The 21,423-nt window shown below is 38.6% G+C and overlaps 2 protein-coding genes across 2 annotated transcripts; one reads left to right on the top strand and one right to left on the bottom strand.

Annotated features, from left to right (window-relative positions):
- Positions 1-647: 647 nt before the first annotated feature.
- On the bottom strand, positions 648-10,268 carry LOC105440285 (MKI67 FHA domain-interacting nucleolar phosphoprotein-like). Its single transcript, XM_011670258.2, has 5 exons — positions 9,952-10,268; positions 6,862-7,005; positions 5,654-5,762; positions 4,775-4,998; positions 648-1,423 (listed from the first exon to the last, which is right to left on the bottom strand). The coding sequence occupies exons 1-5, from the start codon at positions 10,063-10,065 to the stop codon at positions 980-982; spliced, it is 1,035 nt and encodes a 344-aa protein (XP_011668560.2). The 5' UTR covers positions 10,066-10,268; the 3' UTR covers positions 648-979.
- A 1,920-nt stretch (positions 10,269-12,188) lies between these two features.
- Positions 12,189-20,190, top strand: LOC588960 (putative malate dehydrogenase 1B). The gene is made up of 4 exons (XM_788619.5): positions 12,189-12,288; positions 14,130-14,242; positions 16,474-17,575; positions 18,025-20,190. The coding sequence occupies exons 1-4, from the start codon at positions 12,267-12,269 to the stop codon at positions 18,465-18,467; spliced, it is 1,680 nt and encodes a 559-aa protein (XP_793712.3). The 5' UTR covers positions 12,189-12,266; the 3' UTR covers positions 18,468-20,190.
- The last annotated feature ends 1,233 nt before the right edge of the window (positions 20,191-21,423 follow it).

Below are 21,423 nucleotides of genomic sequence, written 5' to 3'. Positions count from 1 at the left end.
AAATAAATGTCATTACTGGCTAAAGGAGTGTTATCTACACACTAGGAAGATTAATGCAGGGAGGCGTCACTTAATACCTCCCTGATTAATGGAAGCTAGATGCAGGACTCGCCAGATTGCTCATACATGACTCCATGTAGCAGAAGAAAAATATGGCATCGGTCCTGATAAATATTTGAGCATCACATTGGCCATATCATGTCTGTTTGGAGCGGGAGATACTAGAAAGTCTAGAATGAAGTATCATTCATAACATCAATTAAACACATTCCTACATTTACAGGGATATATGAATGTCCTTCATAGTTCTGACCCAGCATGGTCAGCATTAACAAGTTTTGTATATAGTAGCGTGCCAAACAGTATGCCCCTGAAACTACAATGAAGAAGTTGATCCAAGTTGTGCCATATATCTCCTTAAAAAATCTATACAATTGCTTGGGGGAGGTAGGGGGAGGGAGGGAGGGGAGGTAGGGGGAGGGATGGAGGGGAGGGAAGGGGAGGGAGGGAGGGGAGGGGGAGGAAGGGAGGGAGGGATGGGGAGGGAGGGGGAGGGATGGGGAGGGAGGGGGAGGGAGGGAGGGGAGGGAGGGGAGAGAGGGGGAGGGAGGAAAAAGAAGAAGAAAGAAACTGATGGATGCTCTAAGGAAGATTTCATAATTCATATGTATATTTTACACAGGCCAATACATGGTTTCCTGAGTGACTAAACCTGGAATCGTGAAAATGTACATTACATTATGAAGAGCAAGATCAGTAATATTCTTGGTTTAGCTTTCTGATTTGGCTTTCTCCAACTTCGATGTGTTTCTTGGAAATCAGCAACAGCTACACAAGTAGAGAAAGGACCAGGATTTGGCGCTGTTTGAAGGGGCTTGAAAGTTCAAAGTAAATATTCAGTACTTAATTATGAGAGGAATCTTCTCCATTTGACTGGTACTGGATATTACAATGTTCATTAGTATCTATCATCTTTCAATCATCGTAAAGACAATCTTGTGCTTTTTCTGACAGCAGTCCTGACACCTATGGCTGCTTTCCCTTTAGAAGGCACCTTGGCACTCTGAGCTCCCCTACTGGCTTCCTGTTTAGCCTTCCCTTTTGGAGTGACTTTGATTTCAGTCTGTTTAATCTCCTTCTCTTCGCTAGTTGTCTCTTCTTTCTCTGGTTTCCTTTTCTTTGCTGGGGCTGCTAAACTTGCCTCCGCTGTATCACCAGAATCAACGATGTGCTGCTTCTTCTTGGACTTGGGTGCTCCTGCAGTCTTGGCCCTCTTCCTCTTCACAGCACCTTTCTGTTCTCGTTTTGCAGCAGGTTTCCTTGATCTGGAGGGTGTCTTTGCTGTTACTTTTGCAGCCTTCTTTGGGACAGCAACCTTTGGTGCGGGAGGCTGTGATTCTTGCAGTCGTTTCCACTCAGAGTCCTTTCAGAAAAGAAAAAAAGAACAATAAATCAATATTTTTCTGTCAATGACTCTTGTGCTAAAGCCAGGGTAATAATCGGGGCAGCGCCAGGAGCGTCACAACGTGACGGACATGTGCGCTATATAAGAAGCCACCATTATTATTATTATTATTATTATTATTTATAGACCCAGGCCTTAAATTTCGTCATTTTTAGGGCAAGGCCAGTTTGGCCTCGAGTACCTCATATTTTTAAGGGCACCAAGGCCAAAATATTTTTACAAAAAGGGCATCGAGGCCAAAATATTTTACAAAAAGGGCATCCAGTATGAGGCCAAAAAAATTGATTCTATTTTTGTTAGATGTCATGTGTATTTTATGAAACTTGTGCAGGATCAATTTCCCATGACTTTTAGCACCAGCTTCTTCACAGAATGTATAGAGGTCTACGGTACATACAAACAAGCAGGCGCGTAGGCGTAGCCACGGGGGGGGGGGGGGGGGGGGGGGGGGCACGGGGGGCACGTGCCCCCCCCTAAAATTTCCAGGATCGGTTGAAATTTTGTAGACCCCTTTTCTTGACCTCGATCGATTACATGTATGTGCCCCCCCAAACACCAAACTCTGGCTACGCGCCTGCAAACAAGGCGGCGGCCCGCAAGCCTTAGATTTAGCAGCCAGGAGCAAGGGGCAATTTTTTTTTTAAGTTGCCCTTTGCCACGGGGATTTACCAGAGCAAGGGGCAATTTTCCAAAAACAGATAGGCCGCTTATCTAATCATAAGTTCAAAGAGAGTCTACAAATGTTAATTTCATAATGTGAATAGATCGAACGATCAATTTAATAACTTTTTAATCTTAACAATATGAACAGGAAAGATTGATTAAGAACATCAAAATTGCACATTAAACAGTATTTTAAAGTAACTAAAAATATTGATGAGCAAATGAATAAATAAATTGCCAATTTCACAAACATCGAAAGTCAGAAGGACTTAATTGGCAAGTTTACCGGGCCGGGTATTCCAAATCAAAATCGCACCTCACACACAAACCTTCCGCCACTCTCTCGGTAGTAGGAGCAAATTTGAAGAAATTATCTTTTTAACTGTTGTATAGAAAGGTCTACATAGGCCTAACTAATGAAATAAGATGTAAAAATGTCCTTATAGACATTCGACAGCTGAAAGTGACACGCTCAGCTCAGTTGCGTAACGTGCATTCACGAAACCAAAATCGTTCCTCGCACACACACTCTCGCCACTTTTGGTGGGAAGCTGTCGGGCTGGAAGTTTGCCAGCGAAACCGATGCACCCTCGGAATTTCACCGGGACTCGAAACGTTCGTCTTGGGAAGCTGGCGGGGTAGCTTTTTGAAGCGAGGTCGGCTGGTGGCAAAATGAGAGTAACTACGATCGAGAACATCGTAGGTGTTCTTAACTTATTAATAAGATAATTCTAAATTCTATTTGAGATAAAATAATAAACTAGGCCTACAAACAAACCTCGACAGATCTCTAATGACTATTTGAATGCTTGTTTATTTCTCCATTTGACGATTTGTTTTCTTGATCCTGGCCTTCGATTTGTACGTACGTGCGTGCGTCAACAGCATGCACCATATGCATATCATGCGATCGCATAATATGAACGTACGTACGTACGTGCGCTAGCGCATTGCCTATATAATAACAAAGGACGCATTTTCACGGCACTTAAGCCTTATTAAAGCACTAAATACGAAGCTAGAAGAGAGCTCGTGGGCGGCAAACTGTTCGTGATTCGTCTATTTTTACTGTTCTAATAATTTATGGGCGCATTTTCACGGAAAACACTTGCGCCTTGCCGTCTAGTTTTAGATGATTATGGGCGCAATTGGTGGTTTTATGTGCGCAAATTTAAAATAAAAAGGGCACGTCCAGTTGGAAAAAAAGGCACGTCGGCCAGTTTAAAAAAAAGGGCACGGCCTTTTTGGCCGTGAATATATCTTTTTTTGGGAGGGCACCGCGGCCAGTCATAGGGGCATCGACGGCCTGGCCGTCGATGGCCGTCGATTAATTTAAGGCCTGTAGACCGAGTGAAATATTTATTTAAAGGCAAACTCAAATGTCACACCAGTGAAATGGATCAAGAATTCAAGATGATTTATTTTATTTTTTAATTTTTTTTTTTTGGGGGGGGAGGGAGGTGGAAGTTTATTCAACACAATGAAACACTACATTAGAAAGTATAACAAATATATCTATAATGCAAGCAAAGCTTAAATAAATTCATAGGGTTCCTGCATCAGAAGAAGTAATCACATTCATTCAACAGTCACATGTAAGAGGTGAATATTGAATACTTTTATTATCATTTACAAGAACCACCATTCTTTAATCATGCTTTATTTCATTGAACAATATACATGTAAGTAAAAATGACAAATATAACTTGAATATGATTTACACAAATAATCCCCAACTGAAAACATATCATTAACATGTTACACTTTATAGTCCCTGGAAAAACGAACACTTGTACACGTAATTGAGAAGTAAATCAAAGCTTCAAATTATAAATGCCAACTACCTCCTAGAAAGAATTAACCATCAAGAGTCTGACTAATATACAATGTGTTGAACGACCATGCTCAAGCGACAACTGCTCCATGGTCAATGCCCAAAACCTGAACCAAACACTATACTTGAGTTTTGAGTTCTGGTCATGCGATTGCATTGTGAAAGAAACAGTGTGGAATCAATCTGAAAAAGTTTATCATGTAGCATATAAGCATTCATGTGTACTGGAAGATTCTGGAGTCATCAAAATGATCAGAAATTTAGCACAGTCTTGGTAAAGTAACAAGCACTATACACAGAGATATGTATGGGATGTGGTATAAGAATCGGGCCTCATTTTTAGGCTGTTACTTGTCAAATTTAGAATATGAAGGCATTTGAAGAGCCATGCTTTTCAGGGAACATTTTTTCTCTGATGTTCTTCCACACTTGCATAATAACAATGACAACGCTCACAAATTATTTTTCACCTCTCCCTAGAACTCAACCTTCTCTTTAACTCCATTAAACTCTCTCTAACCCTATACCAAACCTATCACCCAAATGCAAACAGGTACACTAATCATATGTCTTTGATGAAAAAAGGCTGGAGCGAATGTCGCAGGAGCAAATGTTCTGTCACTTTAGCCCTCATGCATAAAAACTTTTGTTTAAACGCAACTCAAAACACTAAATTCAACTCTCAAATACGCTTTCCCAAGTTGTTAAAAATAAAGTTGCGTTTAGTTTTTTTTGTTGAGTTTATTGACGCTTATTCTGCAAGAGCCCCTAGTACAACATGGTGAGGTACATGTACTATTCAAGATACTCACCACACCCTCAATCTTGAAGTTGATGCCTAGCTTCTCAAGCTTCTTCTGCTTCTTGTTGAGTCCATTCACTCTCCGCTTCTGGCTCTCCAAGATATGGTCTTTCCCACTCTCCAGCAAACTATTGTTTCTGGCTGCTGCAATCTCTCGTCTTCGGGGGCCCTTGAAGTGACGGAAACAACCCTTGAATGTGTCAGGATGGAGTTTGTCCTTAGGAACATAGAAACCTGGGATGAAAAAAAAATATTTGGAAAGATGGTTGACTGTTGAATTGATTTACAAGTAGCTTGGAAGAGTGTGTTTACCAATATTCATTTCAGTAATATAGTTACGATGGATGCTTCCACATTGCCTTGACCGTGTACAGAAACCGAACATGATCATAATACAACATGTAGGGTTGAATGTCAATAAAGCCAACAAAGAAGTCAAGATAAGTAGCAGATTAGGATAAGCATAATGGTAGGTAATTCCATGGAAATATCAAGACACAAAGTCTCGACCTTTGAATTTGCTCATCGGATGATTACTCAAATTTTTGGTAAGGAACAAGTGTCCATGTAAATAATGTTTACACATGTATTTGCTCATTCAACATTATGATCTTCTTTCATTTTTAAATGTCAGAATGGAATGACATGGACTTACTGTTCCTGTGCATGAATATCAATGTTGTTCAATTTGCTTTCACATATGAGCGGTGAAAAAAAAAAAGTTTATCATCTTCAGTTGTCATTTACATCACTCTCGAGTTTGAATCATTTGCCATGTACAATTACAATATACATTGTCTTGTAGAAAGGAATAGGACAATAAAAACACATGAAATGTGGCAGTATATGTGTAAAAAAGATTCATTCATCTTACATAAATCATACTCACATTTTAGCAGTTTCTGATACATGAGGTAATTATGCATTGTCTCTGTCACTACCTTGGCAACTTCGTCGTATTCAAACTCAATGTAAGCATAACCCTTGGACTTGCCACTCTGAAAGTAAAACAAATGTCAATATACATTTAAGAACAAAATCTAGGATCAGAAACCATTCAAATACCAAAACTAATGTACATGTATGATCAACTATATCCCCCATCCCATCTTCAATTAGAATAAGAAGTTGTGTTTTGTACCACATCAAAGAGAATCTCCATCATCCTAATAATGAAAAGTACGCTCTCTAGTGGCACTAGAAGATCTTGACATCGCAACTTATATGTTGCTATTGTTTGTGGTATTGTAACAGGTGGTCAACTTTGGCAAAGTTACACTTTCTCAAGTTAGTTCATTGATGAATGACAGATGATGTCACAAGGGGAATGAGATCTGGAGGTTTTTGGGGTGGAGCTTAGCAAGTTTGAAAAACAAATATTTCAAAAAATATTAAAAAATATATGAAACAAATTCAGAAGTTTACATATCAAAATATAATAATATAATAATAATAATAATAGATTTATATAGCGCAGCTTTTATACAAAATATATTAAGCTGCGCTGGTTAAGAGCTCCTTTTTACTAAATTCTACAAAATAAGATCACTCAGTTGAACAAATAAGTTTTTAAATTGGTTTTAAAAACATTGAGAGATGGAGTGCTTCTTAATCACATATAAAACTTACAATTTGACCAGCTGATGCCATGTAACTTACACAATCATATAGTAATAGTACAAAAGATCAAATATAGCAAAATCAAGTAATTAGGAGCTCCTTCTTGGAGAGCAGCATAAGCATGTACATGCTCGTGCGCTCAACCCAATAGATATATGAGATAAATGCAGGACTGCACACTCACAGGAATACACTTGTATTTCGATGACATGGGCCCTTTAAATAAATGTCAGCAGTTGTACTGGTAGATGAACATCTAACAAACAGCTACATGTAAAACGTCACAGGGAACATGCATGACTTTAAGTACAAGCTCAACGCACTTACTTCACCTGTTTACATTAATGAAAACTGGATTTTCCTGACCATTTTCTAAATTGATTTGAATAAAGCATTTTAGTTATTTGAACCCTAACATTTTCACAATTAACTGGGTATTTAGGTAGAAGGGGATCGATGAAGCTTCATGATAATCACCTTTTTACTTCTGCTGAGCCGTAATCTCTTGATGTTTCCAAACTGTGAGAAGAACTTCTTCATCTGAGGTTCGTAGAATCCATGAGGAATGTGGGAGACGTAGACCACACCTGAGTCTGGATCCTCTTCATGGGCATCACGTTTCTGTAGAAAATCAACAAATTATAACCACAACAAAAAAATGAGGCGAGAACTTAAAAGAGACCTGCTTGCCTTAATTAATCAGTAGGATCAGTCAGGGTGGTCCTGGTTTCACAAAAAAAAAATATTGAAACATTGTAAAATTGCATCTAGTATGGACTGATGTACATGAAGCACAAAGTCCCATGCACCTGCAGTCCAGGGATTCTTCTAGCTCTCTAATGCAATCTGACCCACATTTTGAAGAATTTTCAAACAAATACTTGAGAATAAATTTAAACCTATCACTGATATTCAAACTTGTCCCCATTACATGTACATGCAATTTAAGACCCCTCGTGTACCATCCTGTATCACTGCCACATACAATTACAAAAAAAGCGATGCTCTTGCACCTGTGATCATTATCGGCAAAAATAATTGGCAAAAAAATCAACAGATTTTTTTCTTTTAATGACAACAATTTTCAAGTTTTTGGCTATCAAGATGCTCAAAAAAAATTCATGGCTGGGATTATTTTGTCATTTGGAGTTGTTTTAGACCATGTTTGTTGATATTTAGTGCCTTTTCATGACTTTGAAATTAATAATATTGGTCTAAGAGAAGAGGCAAAACATGCGGGCCGCCATCTTGGAGGACTATACACCTGCCAGAAGAAATCTTCCCCCTCTACGACACAACCAAGGGCAAAGCATTCGCAAAAGCCATTGTTAGTGTTACACAGCTCCCTTCTCAAATATGTGATGAACTGAATACAGGGCGCTAGTGTACTTTTGTATACATTTTTTACCCGTAACTCCAGCGTGGAGAAAAAAAATCAACTTAATCTTCATCAATTGTTCAAATAATGGTCATAAAGTTATATTTCTTACCCCTTTCAATTATTTTTACCTAAAAACAAAGACATTATAATATTCACTTTCTAACAGGTTTTACGGCAAACCGCTGCACAATTACAATACAATTGCATACCGAACCGTACCGACTAAGGGGGTGGGGGCGAGCGAGCGTGCGTGAAGTTATCGACTGTATTAAACGACTTCACACACGCTTGTGCACCTGGCCCTTCGTTGGTACGTTACCAGTACAGTATGCAATACCCTGCCTCCCCCCCACTCAGTGTTATTTAGGGCACGGGTGGCCAACCTTTTAAAGCTCGCGGCCCACATCAAAGGATTGTCATAACTTGGTAGGCCGTAGGCCAGGCGGGGGGGGGGGGGGGGGGGGGGGGGGTTAATCACATATTGAGACATACGGGGTGTGCCGCTCTAATGGGTAACCTTTTTTACAAAAAGAATTCCTAAACTTGGGTCCCATTTTTAACAGAAATATCCTAAATATGGGTCCGTGTTTTCAAAAAATTTGTTAAAAAAAAAATTCAGGGTTTTAGCCATGCAAACACCCGAAATTTTTATAAAATGGGCTTTACTTTCAACAAAAATCTGCCAAAACAACCCTTAAAAATGGGTAGAGGTTACGAGGCTTTAGCGGGACACACCGTCAAAACCAAATCTGAAATCCCCCCCCCCCCACACACACACACACACACTCATGTACACACCTGCAATTTTGCAAACAACAAAATCAGTCGAACAAAATCAGGCTTACTTTTTTAGTGTGATTTCTGGCAGACAAAATATGAGGCAAAGTTGTTTACCTTTCTCTTCTTTGAAGAAATACTTCAGAGATTAATCCGATTTAACTGATGAATTTCCTTTTCTTCGCACGTCTCGAAATCGATGCCATGTTGGTTGTTATTTCAAACAAAATCAATGACACAGCAGAAAGAATATAAGGGGACTATCCACGATTAAGATTAATGAAAAAATTAAACGGCGGGAGAAAAGGGTTGTAAGTTTTAAGACAAGTATGGCATTTCAAACATATTTCTTGATTCACGATCGATTGGGCAAAAAGAATTTCCATTTGCGGTTTAACTTAATAAAATTTGGAGTGGATTTTAAAAGATTATTATTATTGTTATTATTTGTATATTTACAAAGGTTACTGCATGTGGAAATAACAAACTGAAATTAACACGGCGAGTGATGTTAATGTCGTTAATTAATGTAATGTAATGAGAGGGAATTTGAGGAGTTTCGTATAAGCCACGTAATGAATCAATATGTTGTGAATGATGAAAACAAAATTATGGAAATAGAGATAGCTGTGTGTAAATGTTTTACTCTATTTCATCGCTGTTATGCGGGCCGCATTTCATTCATTAACTATTTTTATAATTACTTTTTCAATGCTCCGCGGGCCGCACAAGAAGAGCTCGCGGGCCGCAGGTTGGCCACCCGTGATTTAGGGTACGTATATTGGGTCTATGCATGTTTCCTCCTTTTGAAAACACCCCCCTATGCCTGGTGTGTAAAGTCGATACGGGCCAGATTTTTGTGTACTACCAGCCAGACTTTGGTGCGTGAAAAGTACCCCTTTACCGGACATTTTGGTAACACGCATGGTATCCCTCCGTTCACCATTGTAATATGCACGCAAACATTGAGTCGAGGATTTCAGATGCGCATGTATTATTGCGTCACTACCTGTGCTGTGCACTCACATCATCTTTACATGGGCGCCATTTTAATTTACGTAAATTAAAATGGCGCCCATGTCTGCACATGCCACTGTTGTAACCGTAAAAGGGTGCATTGTATTGTGCAGTGTCTAAAACTTTTTTACTAAGACTGTTTACCGTGAAACCTGTGAGAAAGTGAATATTAATTATAGTCTAGTCTTCGTTTTAAGGAAAAATACTCCAAAAAAGATAAGAAAAATACTCCAAAAAAGATAAGAAAAATACTCCAAAAAAGATAAAAAAATTTATATGATTTATTTATAAAACATTTATATCATGACAAGAAGAAGAAGAAGAATCCAAAGGGGAAAAATGAAAAATCGTTCAGACACCATAGTCCCTACGCTACGGCTACACACACTTACCATTCGTTTTAATTGCCCCATCTTCATGCTGAATGAACGCTGCATTTCTGCATCGAGAGCTTTTAGGCCCGCTTCACCCATTCCATGTCTCCTTCTTGGTTTGATAGATGCCATATTGCCGATGAAGTAGATTTAGATCTAGACTATTTCTAAATTAGATGTAGATGTAGATTCTAGATATTCAGTTCACATCAGTGCAATTCACACTGCCTGTTCATGTCACACGTACGTACTTTTTGCGCTTGCATACTTTACTACACACATAATTTTGTACACATGTATGCGCTATAGCTATACAGCTGCAAACACGGTTAAAAGGCCAGCCACGTGCCTTGCATTGCATGGATCGCAATGCAATCGGCCGGATATTCCAGTAGAGGGCGTTATTACATTTATGAATTTGTCTTTCCATCACACTCTCTGCCTCTTCACACTCAATGTCTTCATTCATTTCAGCGATAAATTGATTTCATGTGCACGTGTCGCGTCAATTATACCCCAGCAAAATCCAGTTTTGCATTTCTGAAATGATCAGAAAGGAGAGGATAGATGGGCACATGTTTTGTTTTTGTTTTTGTTTTTTTCAACCTAGATCTATAGTGAGAAGGTACTGACTGACACTTTGGTCCATTAAAAATATTCCAGATCATACCGCTCGAAAAGCTCTTCCAAAGTGGTTCCCATAATATCTACGGGACATATTTAACTTTTCATGGAATGAAATTTTATTTCTGTTAAATTATATACGGGTAAAACGGGTTAAAAAATAAATAAAAATAAAACACAAGGTTGATAAAAGTCGAAGTGTTGAAAAAGATTTCCCTAATTCATGTTTTTAATCAAGAACTTTTATGCATTATCATGATATCAATAAAAATGTGCACTGTTGTAGGCATTGGGGTTGTGTACTACTATAGGGAAGGGCAGGAGCTAGGTCACCGGGCACATCCCCCGATCAAATGGTGGAACGGAAAAGAAGACGATAGAGGGGCAAGAGAGAGAGAGAGAGAGAGAGAGAGAGAGAGAGAGAGAGAGAGAGAGAGAGACGTAGAAAATATATTTGGAAGTCGATAAATGTAGAAAATTGACCACAAGATTGTCACAACAGCGTGTGTCCACGGTGGGGGGGGGGGGGGGGGGGAATTGGCTGCCATGTATTCTGATCCTTTCATGGTAACATTAAAAACTACAAACAAGATATTTAAAAAAAACGGCCTCTATTATAGGCTATACCAACTAAAACAAACAGACCAATACATATTTTAGATGTGAGGGCTCATGCAGATATAGGTCCTAGCCGCCCTATGCCATAGCTTTCATATCAACTTCTGTCAGTTCTCTACACACAAGCAGTCCTTTGTAGAACGAAAGGGCAAAAAAACAATGTTTTCTTTACTTGCATTGCACCCCATATAAAACAATATTTAATCTTTCGGACTTACCCCCATGTTGATCTGTCAAGACTGTAAACCATATATGCAGACGGTTAATTATTTATGGATTGGGGCTTCACAGTGGTTTATCAACAACATTACGATTCGAAAGGAGGATTTTTTTTTCTTGGAATTTTCAATGGAAATCAGTGAAGATTCCTAGAATCTTTAGTAGTGGAACTTTTTTAAACCATCGGGCAACTGAGAACAGAGAGATGGAGAGAGAGATCGAGAGGGAGAGGGAGAGAGGGGGAGGGAGCTAGAGGAGGAGGGTTGGGGGGGGGGGTGCCCGGAGATCATGTACGCACTTGACATTATTGTTTCACATGTTTAATGTACAGCATGCCATCGTTGGCCCCAAGAGAAAAGCAAAATATAGAATACCCCTTATTTTGCATACTTATATGCGCTCAAAATATGACCCGTTTTGCAACAATAAGAAGAAGGAGGAGGAGGAGAAGAGGAACAATCTCTGATACAAGTAACAATTTAAACAAGATACATTTGTTTTCGCGTATCTTGGTCCTCCCCCCCCCCCCCCCCCCCTTCCCCGCACACGTTCCCACTCCGCACTGAAAGGTGGTCCGGTCTATTACCTGTGGTTGAATTAGTGAATATGATGATTTTCATGCTTTTTCAAAGGATATTTCTTCCTCAATGATATCCACTTTTTTGTTAAACCCCTTATCCTCCTTTTAGCGATGTCCCTATTCCGCTTGTTTAAAAAAATGTACCAACAACAGTCCCTCCAGTTCTACATGTTACACCCCTTTTTTTCCTATAATGATTTGCCTCTCTATTTCACCATACAAATGCTCAACGTGTAAAATTTGCTCCCCAACTTCAGTAGCGGTGCCTGGCAACAAAAAACAACTTTTTAGAATGGCCAAGTTTGTGATTGCAGGTGAGATTATTATAGAATACAGAAATTATCAATCTAAAATTATATCATATTATTGATCCAAGTAGCACAAAGTATAGTTCAATATACGCGAAGAATGAATAATGAGTGCAGAAATATCAGAAATGTATAGAGTTTTGAAGTTGTTTTAGCATAACGGTCCCACACGCTGCGATTCATGTGGTAAATTGTGGTTCCTCTATCTTTTGACTCGTTCCTTTCGCGTTAGTGTTCGACGGCAAAGTTATGAGGACTAAATTATATTTGTATTAATGTGATTCATAACTCCAAACTCTATGTTTTAAAGTTTTAAGTTTGAAATGCTATTTAGAATTAAATAAATGGCATCAACATGATGATGATGATTGATTATTTCATGTCTTCATGATTTCTCAAGCCTAGACTAGGACACAGTCACACTCACACACATCAATTTTTTGCAAATTCAATTCAATTCATATCCAAAAAAAAAAAATAAGGACGTCATAATAAAAACAAATAAGCGACTCTTATTAGAGTCTAGATCTAGAACTACTTGCAAGGTCCTCTTCTAGAGATCTAATGGTCTGTAACTAGAATCTAGTCTAGGTAAAGGAGCCGGTAATCGGCCAGCTCCAGTTTTCGGCCGATTGGTTGGATGCAAGGTAAAATTCCTCTAAAATACATCGCATAATAGCATAACACATATCCCACACATACCATACCATGCCAGTGTCACTGAAGAACCACATTTGCAATGAAATATATATCCTAAAATATCACATTTTAGCGATGTAATTGGCGGTCCCGCTACCCGAATCTGAAAAATTGAGTATCTTACGCGTGTCTGTAAGAAATATGGGTACCATAAAATGAGCTTTATTTCAAGTATTTTTCAGATTTAGAGCCCGATTTTGTGCTAGTCGCAAGCTCAAAAGTATCTCATCGCATGTATTAAATCAATGCAGCCGCACACCGCAACGCACACACGATATCTCTGTCTAATTCAGATTCCAATATCCGATCACCGCAGTACTAGTTTTCGGCCTGGCGAGCTCCGGGGAGCTCCTGCGTGGGATATCTGCTTCGCCGGCTAGTGCTATAGATCAGCGCGGAAACGCACGGCGCATGCGCACGCGCTTCCTATTGACTTTGTACATGCGGCCGAAAACTGGTACGCTATGCCGAAAACTGACTCCGAAACAGTGAAAATTGAAATGAATATTGTCGTGGCAATTCGTGATTTTTTCTGGGATTCTTGTTTTGTTTAAATAATAATAATATTTGCTTCATGATTTGAACAAAAAATGATAATAAATAGGAAGTAAAGGGTCCAAAAAATAGGATTTTGTCTTAAGTGGCCGAAAACCGGCTCCTTTACTCTAATGAAAATCATAAATTCTTATTTTCTTTGAAAATTGAAGTAATTTTGTAATCTTACACCCTCGTAGATATAATCATTGCACATAGACTCTAGGTTTCTACAAAATTCCTGTATAAAAAGTATATATAGACCCTATTCCTTAATAAAATAACTAAGAAAGTTGAATATTATGAAATTTTCAGCAAAAAAGAGAGGACCTCAGAAAACAATTCGCGCTTTATAATGGTATCATCTGTCGGTATTGCAGCAACTTTTAAACCTTTTTTCATAATGGGTTCCCAAACTGACACAGCGTTGATCTGTGTAGAGCTTGATCATACAGGGTAATATCAAGTAGGGTCTACCCAAATTAGGTATGAGTTGGGTTTCAGAATTTACTGCAAAATAATATTTTATGAGTTTTCATTATATGAAATAAGAAGTTCATAAACACATACCAGTATGCTCACAAAAACCTCTTACTTCTTCATATTTTGTGCAGGCAGGGCAAATTGTCCTTATTATGCAAAAGTGGAGCTCCTTGCAGACGAGCTGGATGCCACCCTGCAAGATTTCTCTGTACACAAGATTGTGAAACAGCCAGCAGAATGGGAGGTATGTACATGAAGATTTAACTTGAATGATATTGGCAAAATAATTGTATATGTGTTCAGGCCTTAAATTTCGTCATTTTTAGGGCAAGGCCAGTTTGGCCTCGAGTACCTCATATTTTTAAGGGCACCAAGGCCAAAATATTTTTACAAAAAGGGCATCGAGGCCAAAATATTTTACAAAAAGGGCATCCAGTATGAGGCCAAAAAAATTGATTCTATTTTTGTTAGATGTCATGTGTATTTTATGAAACTTGTGCAGGATCAATTTCCCATGACTTTTAGCACCAGCTTCTTCACAGAATGTATAGAGGTCTACGGTACATACAAACAAGCAGGCGCGTAGGCGTAGCCACGGGGGGGGGGGGGGGGGGGGGGGCACGGGGGGCACGTGCCCCCCCCTAAAATTTCCAGGATCGGTTGAAATTTTGTAGACCCCTTTTCTTGACCTCGATCGATTACATGTATGTGCCCCCCCAAACACCAAACTCTGGCTACGCGCCTGCAAACAAGGCGGCGGCCCGCAAGCCTTAGATTTAGCAGCCAGGAGCAAGGGGCAATTTTTTTTTTAAGTTGCCCTTTGCCACGGGGATTTACCAGAGCAAGGGGCAATTTTCCAAAAACAGATAGGCCGCTTATCTAATCATAAGTTCAAAGAGAGTCTACAAATGTTAATTTCATAATGTGAATAGATCGAACGATCAATTTAATAACTTTTTAATCTTAACAATATGAACAGGAAAGATTGATTAAGAACATCAAAATTGCACATTAAACAGTATTTTAAAGTAACTAAAAATATTGATGAGCAAATGAATAAATAAATTGCCAATTTCACAAACATCGAAAGTCAGAAGGACTTAATTGGCAAGTTTACCGGGCCGGGTATTCCAAATCAAAATCGCACCTCACACACAAACCTTCCGCCACTCTCTCGGTAGTAGGAGCAAATTTGAAGAAATTATCTTTTTAACTGTTGTATAGAAAGGTCTACATAGGCCTAACTAATGAAATAAGATGTAAAAATGTCCTTATAGACATTCGACAGCTGAAAGTGACACGCTCAGCTCAGTTGCGTAACGTGCATTCACGAAACCAAAATCGTTCCTCGCACACACACTCTCGCCACTTTTGGTGGGAAGCTGTCGGGCTGGAAGTTTGCCAGCGAAACCGATGCACCCTCGGAATTTCACCGGGACTCGAAACGTTCGTCTTGGGAAGCTGGCGGGGTAGCTTTTTGAAGCGAGGTCGGCTGGTGGCAAAATGAGAGTAACTACGATCGAGAACATCGTAGGTGTTCTTAACTTATTAATAAGATAATTCTAAATTCTATTTGAGATAAAATAATAAACTAGGCCTACAAACAAACCTCGACAGATCTCTAATGACTATTTGAATGCTTGTTTATTTCTCCATTTGACGATTTGTTTTCTTGATCCTGGCCTTCGATTTGTACGTACGTGCGTGCGTCAACAGCATGCACCATATGCATATCATGCGATCGCATAATATGAACGTACGTACGTACGTGCGCTAGCGCATTGCCTATATAATAACAAAGGACGCATTTTCACGGCACTTAAGCCTTATTAAAGCACTAAATACGAAGCTAGAAGAGAGCTCGTGGGCGGCAAACTGTTCGTGATTCGTCTATTTTTACTGTTCTAATAATTTATGGGCGCATTTTCACGGAAAACACTTGCGCCTTGCCGTCTAGTTTTAGATGATTATGGGCGCAATTGGTGGTTTTATGTGCGCAAATTTAAAATAAAAAGGGCACGTCCAGTTGGAAAAAAAGGCACGTCGGCCAGTTTAAAAAAAAGGGCACGGCCTTTTGGCCGTGAATATATCTTTTTTTGGGAGGGCACCGCGGCCAGTCATAGGGGCATCGACGGCCTGGCCGTCGATGGCCGTCGATTAATTTAAGGCCTGTGTGTTCGGATTTCCTGACTTTTTAGTTAGATATTGAATGTTATTACAGCTTTGATTAAATAATTTATGGATTAATACTAGACAAAGAAGGTATATTCAACCTAAATTCTGTTCCTTGTTCAAAGATATGTATGGTAGTTGCTTTAGATCATCTATAGATTGATCAGTATATATTTACCTTTAGCAAATTGATATATGAATTTACTAGCTCGCCTCTCAATTGATGAATGATGAAATTCCTGCATTAGATTATGTTCGTATATGACATGTATTGTAATGAGTATCATTTTATCTTCAATACAGGATTGGTTGCAGCAACAATGCAAGCAGAACAACTGGTCATTCAAGAAATCACCAATTGTTTGGAGAGAACTTCTTGATAGAGGTGGAGCAGGAGTTCTCATAGGCGGATCCAATGAATTCCAAGAATATGCCTACAGCTACTATGGGGTCTCATCTGAGCAAATGAGCAGTGACATGACCAAAATTGCATCCGAGAATTTAGAAACAAAGATTATCATGGATGCAGAGGAACAACATAGACTAAGCCGTAGTACGCCCCTCCAAGTTTGCATCACAAATTCCTCCAGCCCCATAGCATACCACATGGTCAATGAGATAGCAAGAGGAGATGTGCTTGGCCATGACAATGAGGTTAGCATTAGACTCTTGACAAAACCAGAAGACAAGGACTATGTGGAGGGACAGTGCATGGAGGTGTTTGATCTAGCTTGTCCGTTGCTAAGGGGTGTGAAGGTTTACACAGATGCCACAGCAGCTCTAACTGGTGTACATGTTGCAGTGTTTCTAGATGAGTTCTGTCTGATGGAAGAAGAGAATGCCAAGCTTGGTGGAGTCAGCCAGGAAGGATGTGCCCAGTTTGCTCTATATGGACGCATTCTCAACCAGTATGCAGAACAAGATGTCAAGGTTTTGATCGGTGGTAGAGGCAAATTGAACTTTTCTGCACTAATGCTCAAACACAATGCTCCAAGGATCGCCCGACAGAACATCATCATAACCCCACGACTCCAGGAGAATCGAGCCAAGGCAGCAATTGCTAGGAAGATCAACGTCAACACTGCAGGTGTGGCCGATTTGATCATCTGGGGAAACATCGGTGGTATTACTCATTTTGACATCTCCCAGGCTCGTGTGTACAAGTATGAGGGGGCCATCTGGGGTCCATCTTCGTTCTCTAGGCCCGTGACAGAGGTTGTTCATGATGAAAAGTGGCTCCAGACAGAGTATCCTCAGCTTCTCCAGAACCACCCTGATGCCCTTGCAACCATGCTGAATCACAAGGTTGCTATGTCAGAGGCGCATGCCCTGACCAGTATTCTCACCCACTGGTACAATGGCTCTCCTGATAAAGAAATATTCTCACTTGGTGTTTACTCAGATGGTAAGTCCTCTAGATATATATCTAAAGAAAAAAAATCCAGGCCATATGATCCAGAAACTCTATATCCAATGGCGGGTTGGGTGGATGTGCGTCAAATATACTCCCTCCTTTTGAAACTTAAGTGGTATACCTTAAGTTTAAAAAAATGAAATAACTCCCCTTGATGATGTAATTTTCAGAATTTCGTCCCCTCTCTCAATCTTGGATCCACCCTACTATACTTTCACTGTTTTTTACATTATTTAGACTGAATAAAAGTTAGAATGCAATGATTGTGCTACAATACCTCGTATATTAACAATTGTAATGTATATTCTCTTTTTGAGTTTAACAAAACCACTTTATAAATGTAAATATACTTTTCTCTCTCTTCAATTTTTCTTCATAGAAGAAATATTTCTGAAACTGCAGTTTTGATATTAACACAATTTTTGTTTCTTGTATTTCAGGTTGGTATGATTTGCCTGTGGACATCTTCTTCTCCCTTCCGGTCAAGTTCCAGAAAGGCGCCTGGGAGGTTGTCCAGGATCGTCAGGTCACAACTGAGATTCGGGCCCAGCTAGATCAGATCACGAACGAGTTGATCCATGAGAGGTACGTCATCTTCCCCCCACCCAAAGCAGATACCCCTCCCCCAGAACCTTCCACAGAGGAGGAGCCAACTCCAGTGGAGGATGCAGACAAGGTGTTCGGCGAGGGGGAGAAGGAGAAGGAGAAGGAAGAATCCTCGGGAACGGAAGGTGAAACGTCTTCATCGCAGGAGTCAAGGTCTGGGAACCTCTCAAGGATTGCGGAGGAATCAGAAAGCGATGGCACCAAAGGGAGGCCTGGGAGTCAATCTGAGGTAGAAAAATCTAAACCAGCTACACCTCAGGCAGCTGAAGCTGTTTAGATACCGGACGATTGATCTTTTGGATATACATGTATTTTGTTTGTAAACACAAACCTTGAAGCTCTACATGCAGAATATAAACTGTCCTTCAATTATATCGAGTCACTGTATTTCTAGATTCTAAACATTCTCAATACCATAACGTTATGATAACATTAGAAATCAACTAGCTAGGTCCATTCAGGTTCCAGCCTTGCATTGACCTTACACCATTGATAACATGATGAAAAGAATTCCTGAGAAATGAAGATTATTGTCAATCCTTTGTAAAAAAGAAAGTGTTATGGTATTACAATCGGATAATTGCATTATATCAAGAGTACTCATTGATATGTTGGAATTGTCATTTAGTATACTTCAGAGATTGCTATACCTTCTTTGTTTTTATGTATATTGATTAGAAGAAAACTATGATTTGATAACTTCAACACTTGCATTATGCAGTCTGTATGGAACGTATAGATGTTGTTGATATGTGTTGCTCACACACAATTATCAATATTGTTAGGGTAGAGAATAACAGCCTGTTTTGATTGAGATGTGTGGACTCATATTATAATGCACTATTCCAATTATGCTTTGCCATTAGAAACCTATATTTCTGCATATTGAAAACGGTTTTCACAACTCTTTTTTCAAGTTGATTTACATGTAAGTTCACAGTATTACAAGTAGATAGTATATTGCAATCAGAAATCATAATCATTAATTGTTGTTTCTTATAAAAGGTGCAAAACAATTGTGCCCACTAAGCTGAGGAATATATTTTTCTGTATTCTATACCACCAAAATTTGTGCTAACTTGTGCTTTCTCAATCTGCATTCTATGTGCCCATTATACCACTTTGAAATGAATTGTATTAATAGAAAAAATTTCAAACTAGTTAACAAAGAGTATGGATTTACAGATAAACCTATATTTGTAAACGAGAGCATGTAAATACTATTGTTAAATTAATAGTAATGTTTGGTGCACGAAATATATTAGTATGTACAGTTTGTATGCTGACATGCCCTTATCATCAAATGAGGAAATTGTAAATAAGATTATATTTCTCTTTATGTATATATCACTTTTTATTTGTCAAACAAAATACTAAAACCTAAAGAAGAAAAAAAACAGGTATTAAAGAATCATATCAGGCATTGTAAATTTAAGGCAAGAATAAATGACAGCTTGATTAAAAAAAAAACTGATTTTAGAAAAAAATACTTGTACTTTTGTTTTTAATGCTAACAAGTATTGTATTCATAGCATATTACCAGTACCTAATCCAGTTTAAAAAATATAACTACCAAGAACGCATTTGCTTTATTCATATTTATTAAAATGGGGAATTTCTAATTCAGAATATTTCCCCTACTGTATGGTTGTTTTATTATTCATGTAGATAAAGCATTTCTAACTGTAGCTTAGACTGTGGGGTGCTTTGATACTTAACTTTGTTGATTGCTAATTTCAGAAATGTCATTGCTTGTCTGGTGCTTTTTCCCTATGAAATTATTTTTTTAATTGATCTGTTGGATGCCAAAAGCTTCTTATATCTAGTCTACCTGCAACTTAAGCCATCATTATATTTTTTTTTCCATATTTGTTTCTTTCATACCAGTTTGCACATATCAGCTCTTCAGCTTTTTTTCCTCCTTGCTTTTTTTGGTAACAAAGATGGAGCAGTTTGTTTCATTTGAGTTTGGAATAAATGTTGGTCAGAGTGTCATGAAATTTTGACTAATGTATGTTTCTTCAATACTCAATACTTCGGAGGGATAGATAGAGAGAGAGAGAGAGAGAGAGAGAGAGAGAGACAGACATAGACACACAGAGAGACACAGAGAGAGAGAGGAGAGAGAGAGAGAGAGAGAGACAGACAGACACAGACATAGACATACAGAGAGAAACAGAGAGAGAGAGAGACAAAGACAGGCACAGACATAGACAAACAGAGAGAGAGAGAGAGAATAATACAACAAAATCAGGATAAAAATAATGGTTTTGTGTTTTTAACAGTAATATAATCTTGTAATTACTCTTTTTTTTTAAAGGGAATTTCATAAACGCAATTGATTCCATCTTAAATTCATTTCAAGATTATATATTTTTGCTCAACCTACTTGTTTCTACAAATAATTTTTCTTATCTGTCTTTTTTCTCTCTCCTTTTCGGTATTCCACTCGTTCTTGTTCCCCTCTCCTCCCCCCTCCCTTCTCTCCTCCCTCTCTCTTTACCCTCCCCTCCCTTTGTTTTTCCTCTCCCTCCCTGTTTCAATCTCAAACACTTTTCCCACCTTTTCTTCTCCTTCCCTTCTCTTCCTCCTTTTGGAAATTAGAGCCTGGGGCAGACTGTAAATACCTCCTCTAATCAAATCGTTTGATTATAGTAGCAATATGAAACGCCTCAAGCGGCATAGACGAATATCTGAATATCTAACATGTTAACTTTTGAAATATTACATTAACTATATATTTATGATCAAATGAAATTGGTATACAAAAGTAGCAAGTACCTATTAATGATATGATCTTATTCAGTTCACTGTTCAACGTCTTAATGTTTGTACCTATTCCATTTCTACATTTTGATATTAAGACCCGAAGTATGCCTGATAATTTCCTTTTGCTTGAGTATATATAATATCAGTATGCTCTGCATTCATGATTATGTCCAATCATTTTCACTGATTTATTTTGTTCCCCCTGTAGTTTTTATTTAGCCTGTTTTCTATTCTTATTTTTCTTGTGCATCTGTGAGGGGGGGGGGGGTTAAGTATATGCACAAGTTATCTAATTTTAGCGTTTTTTAAAAATCATTTGTAGTTTATTTTTACAAGGTAGCATTGTCAGTTATTACACTGTTTTCCAGATTGGCCCCTTGTTGACCTTAACAATGATTAAAGATTGAAACTATAAACAAAGTATTTGCTAAGTTCTTAATACATGTACGAAACATGATTTAAGG

The sequence above is a fragment of the Strongylocentrotus purpuratus genome, unplaced genomic scaffold (assembly GCF_000002235.5).
Source record: "Strongylocentrotus purpuratus isolate Spur 01 unplaced genomic scaffold, Spur_5.0 spur5_scaffold_6, whole genome shotgun sequence".
In the NCBI taxonomy this organism is placed as follows: Eukaryota; Metazoa; Echinodermata; class Echinoidea; order Camarodonta; family Strongylocentrotidae; genus Strongylocentrotus; species Strongylocentrotus purpuratus.
This window is presented reverse-complemented; position numbering and strand designations above follow the sequence as displayed.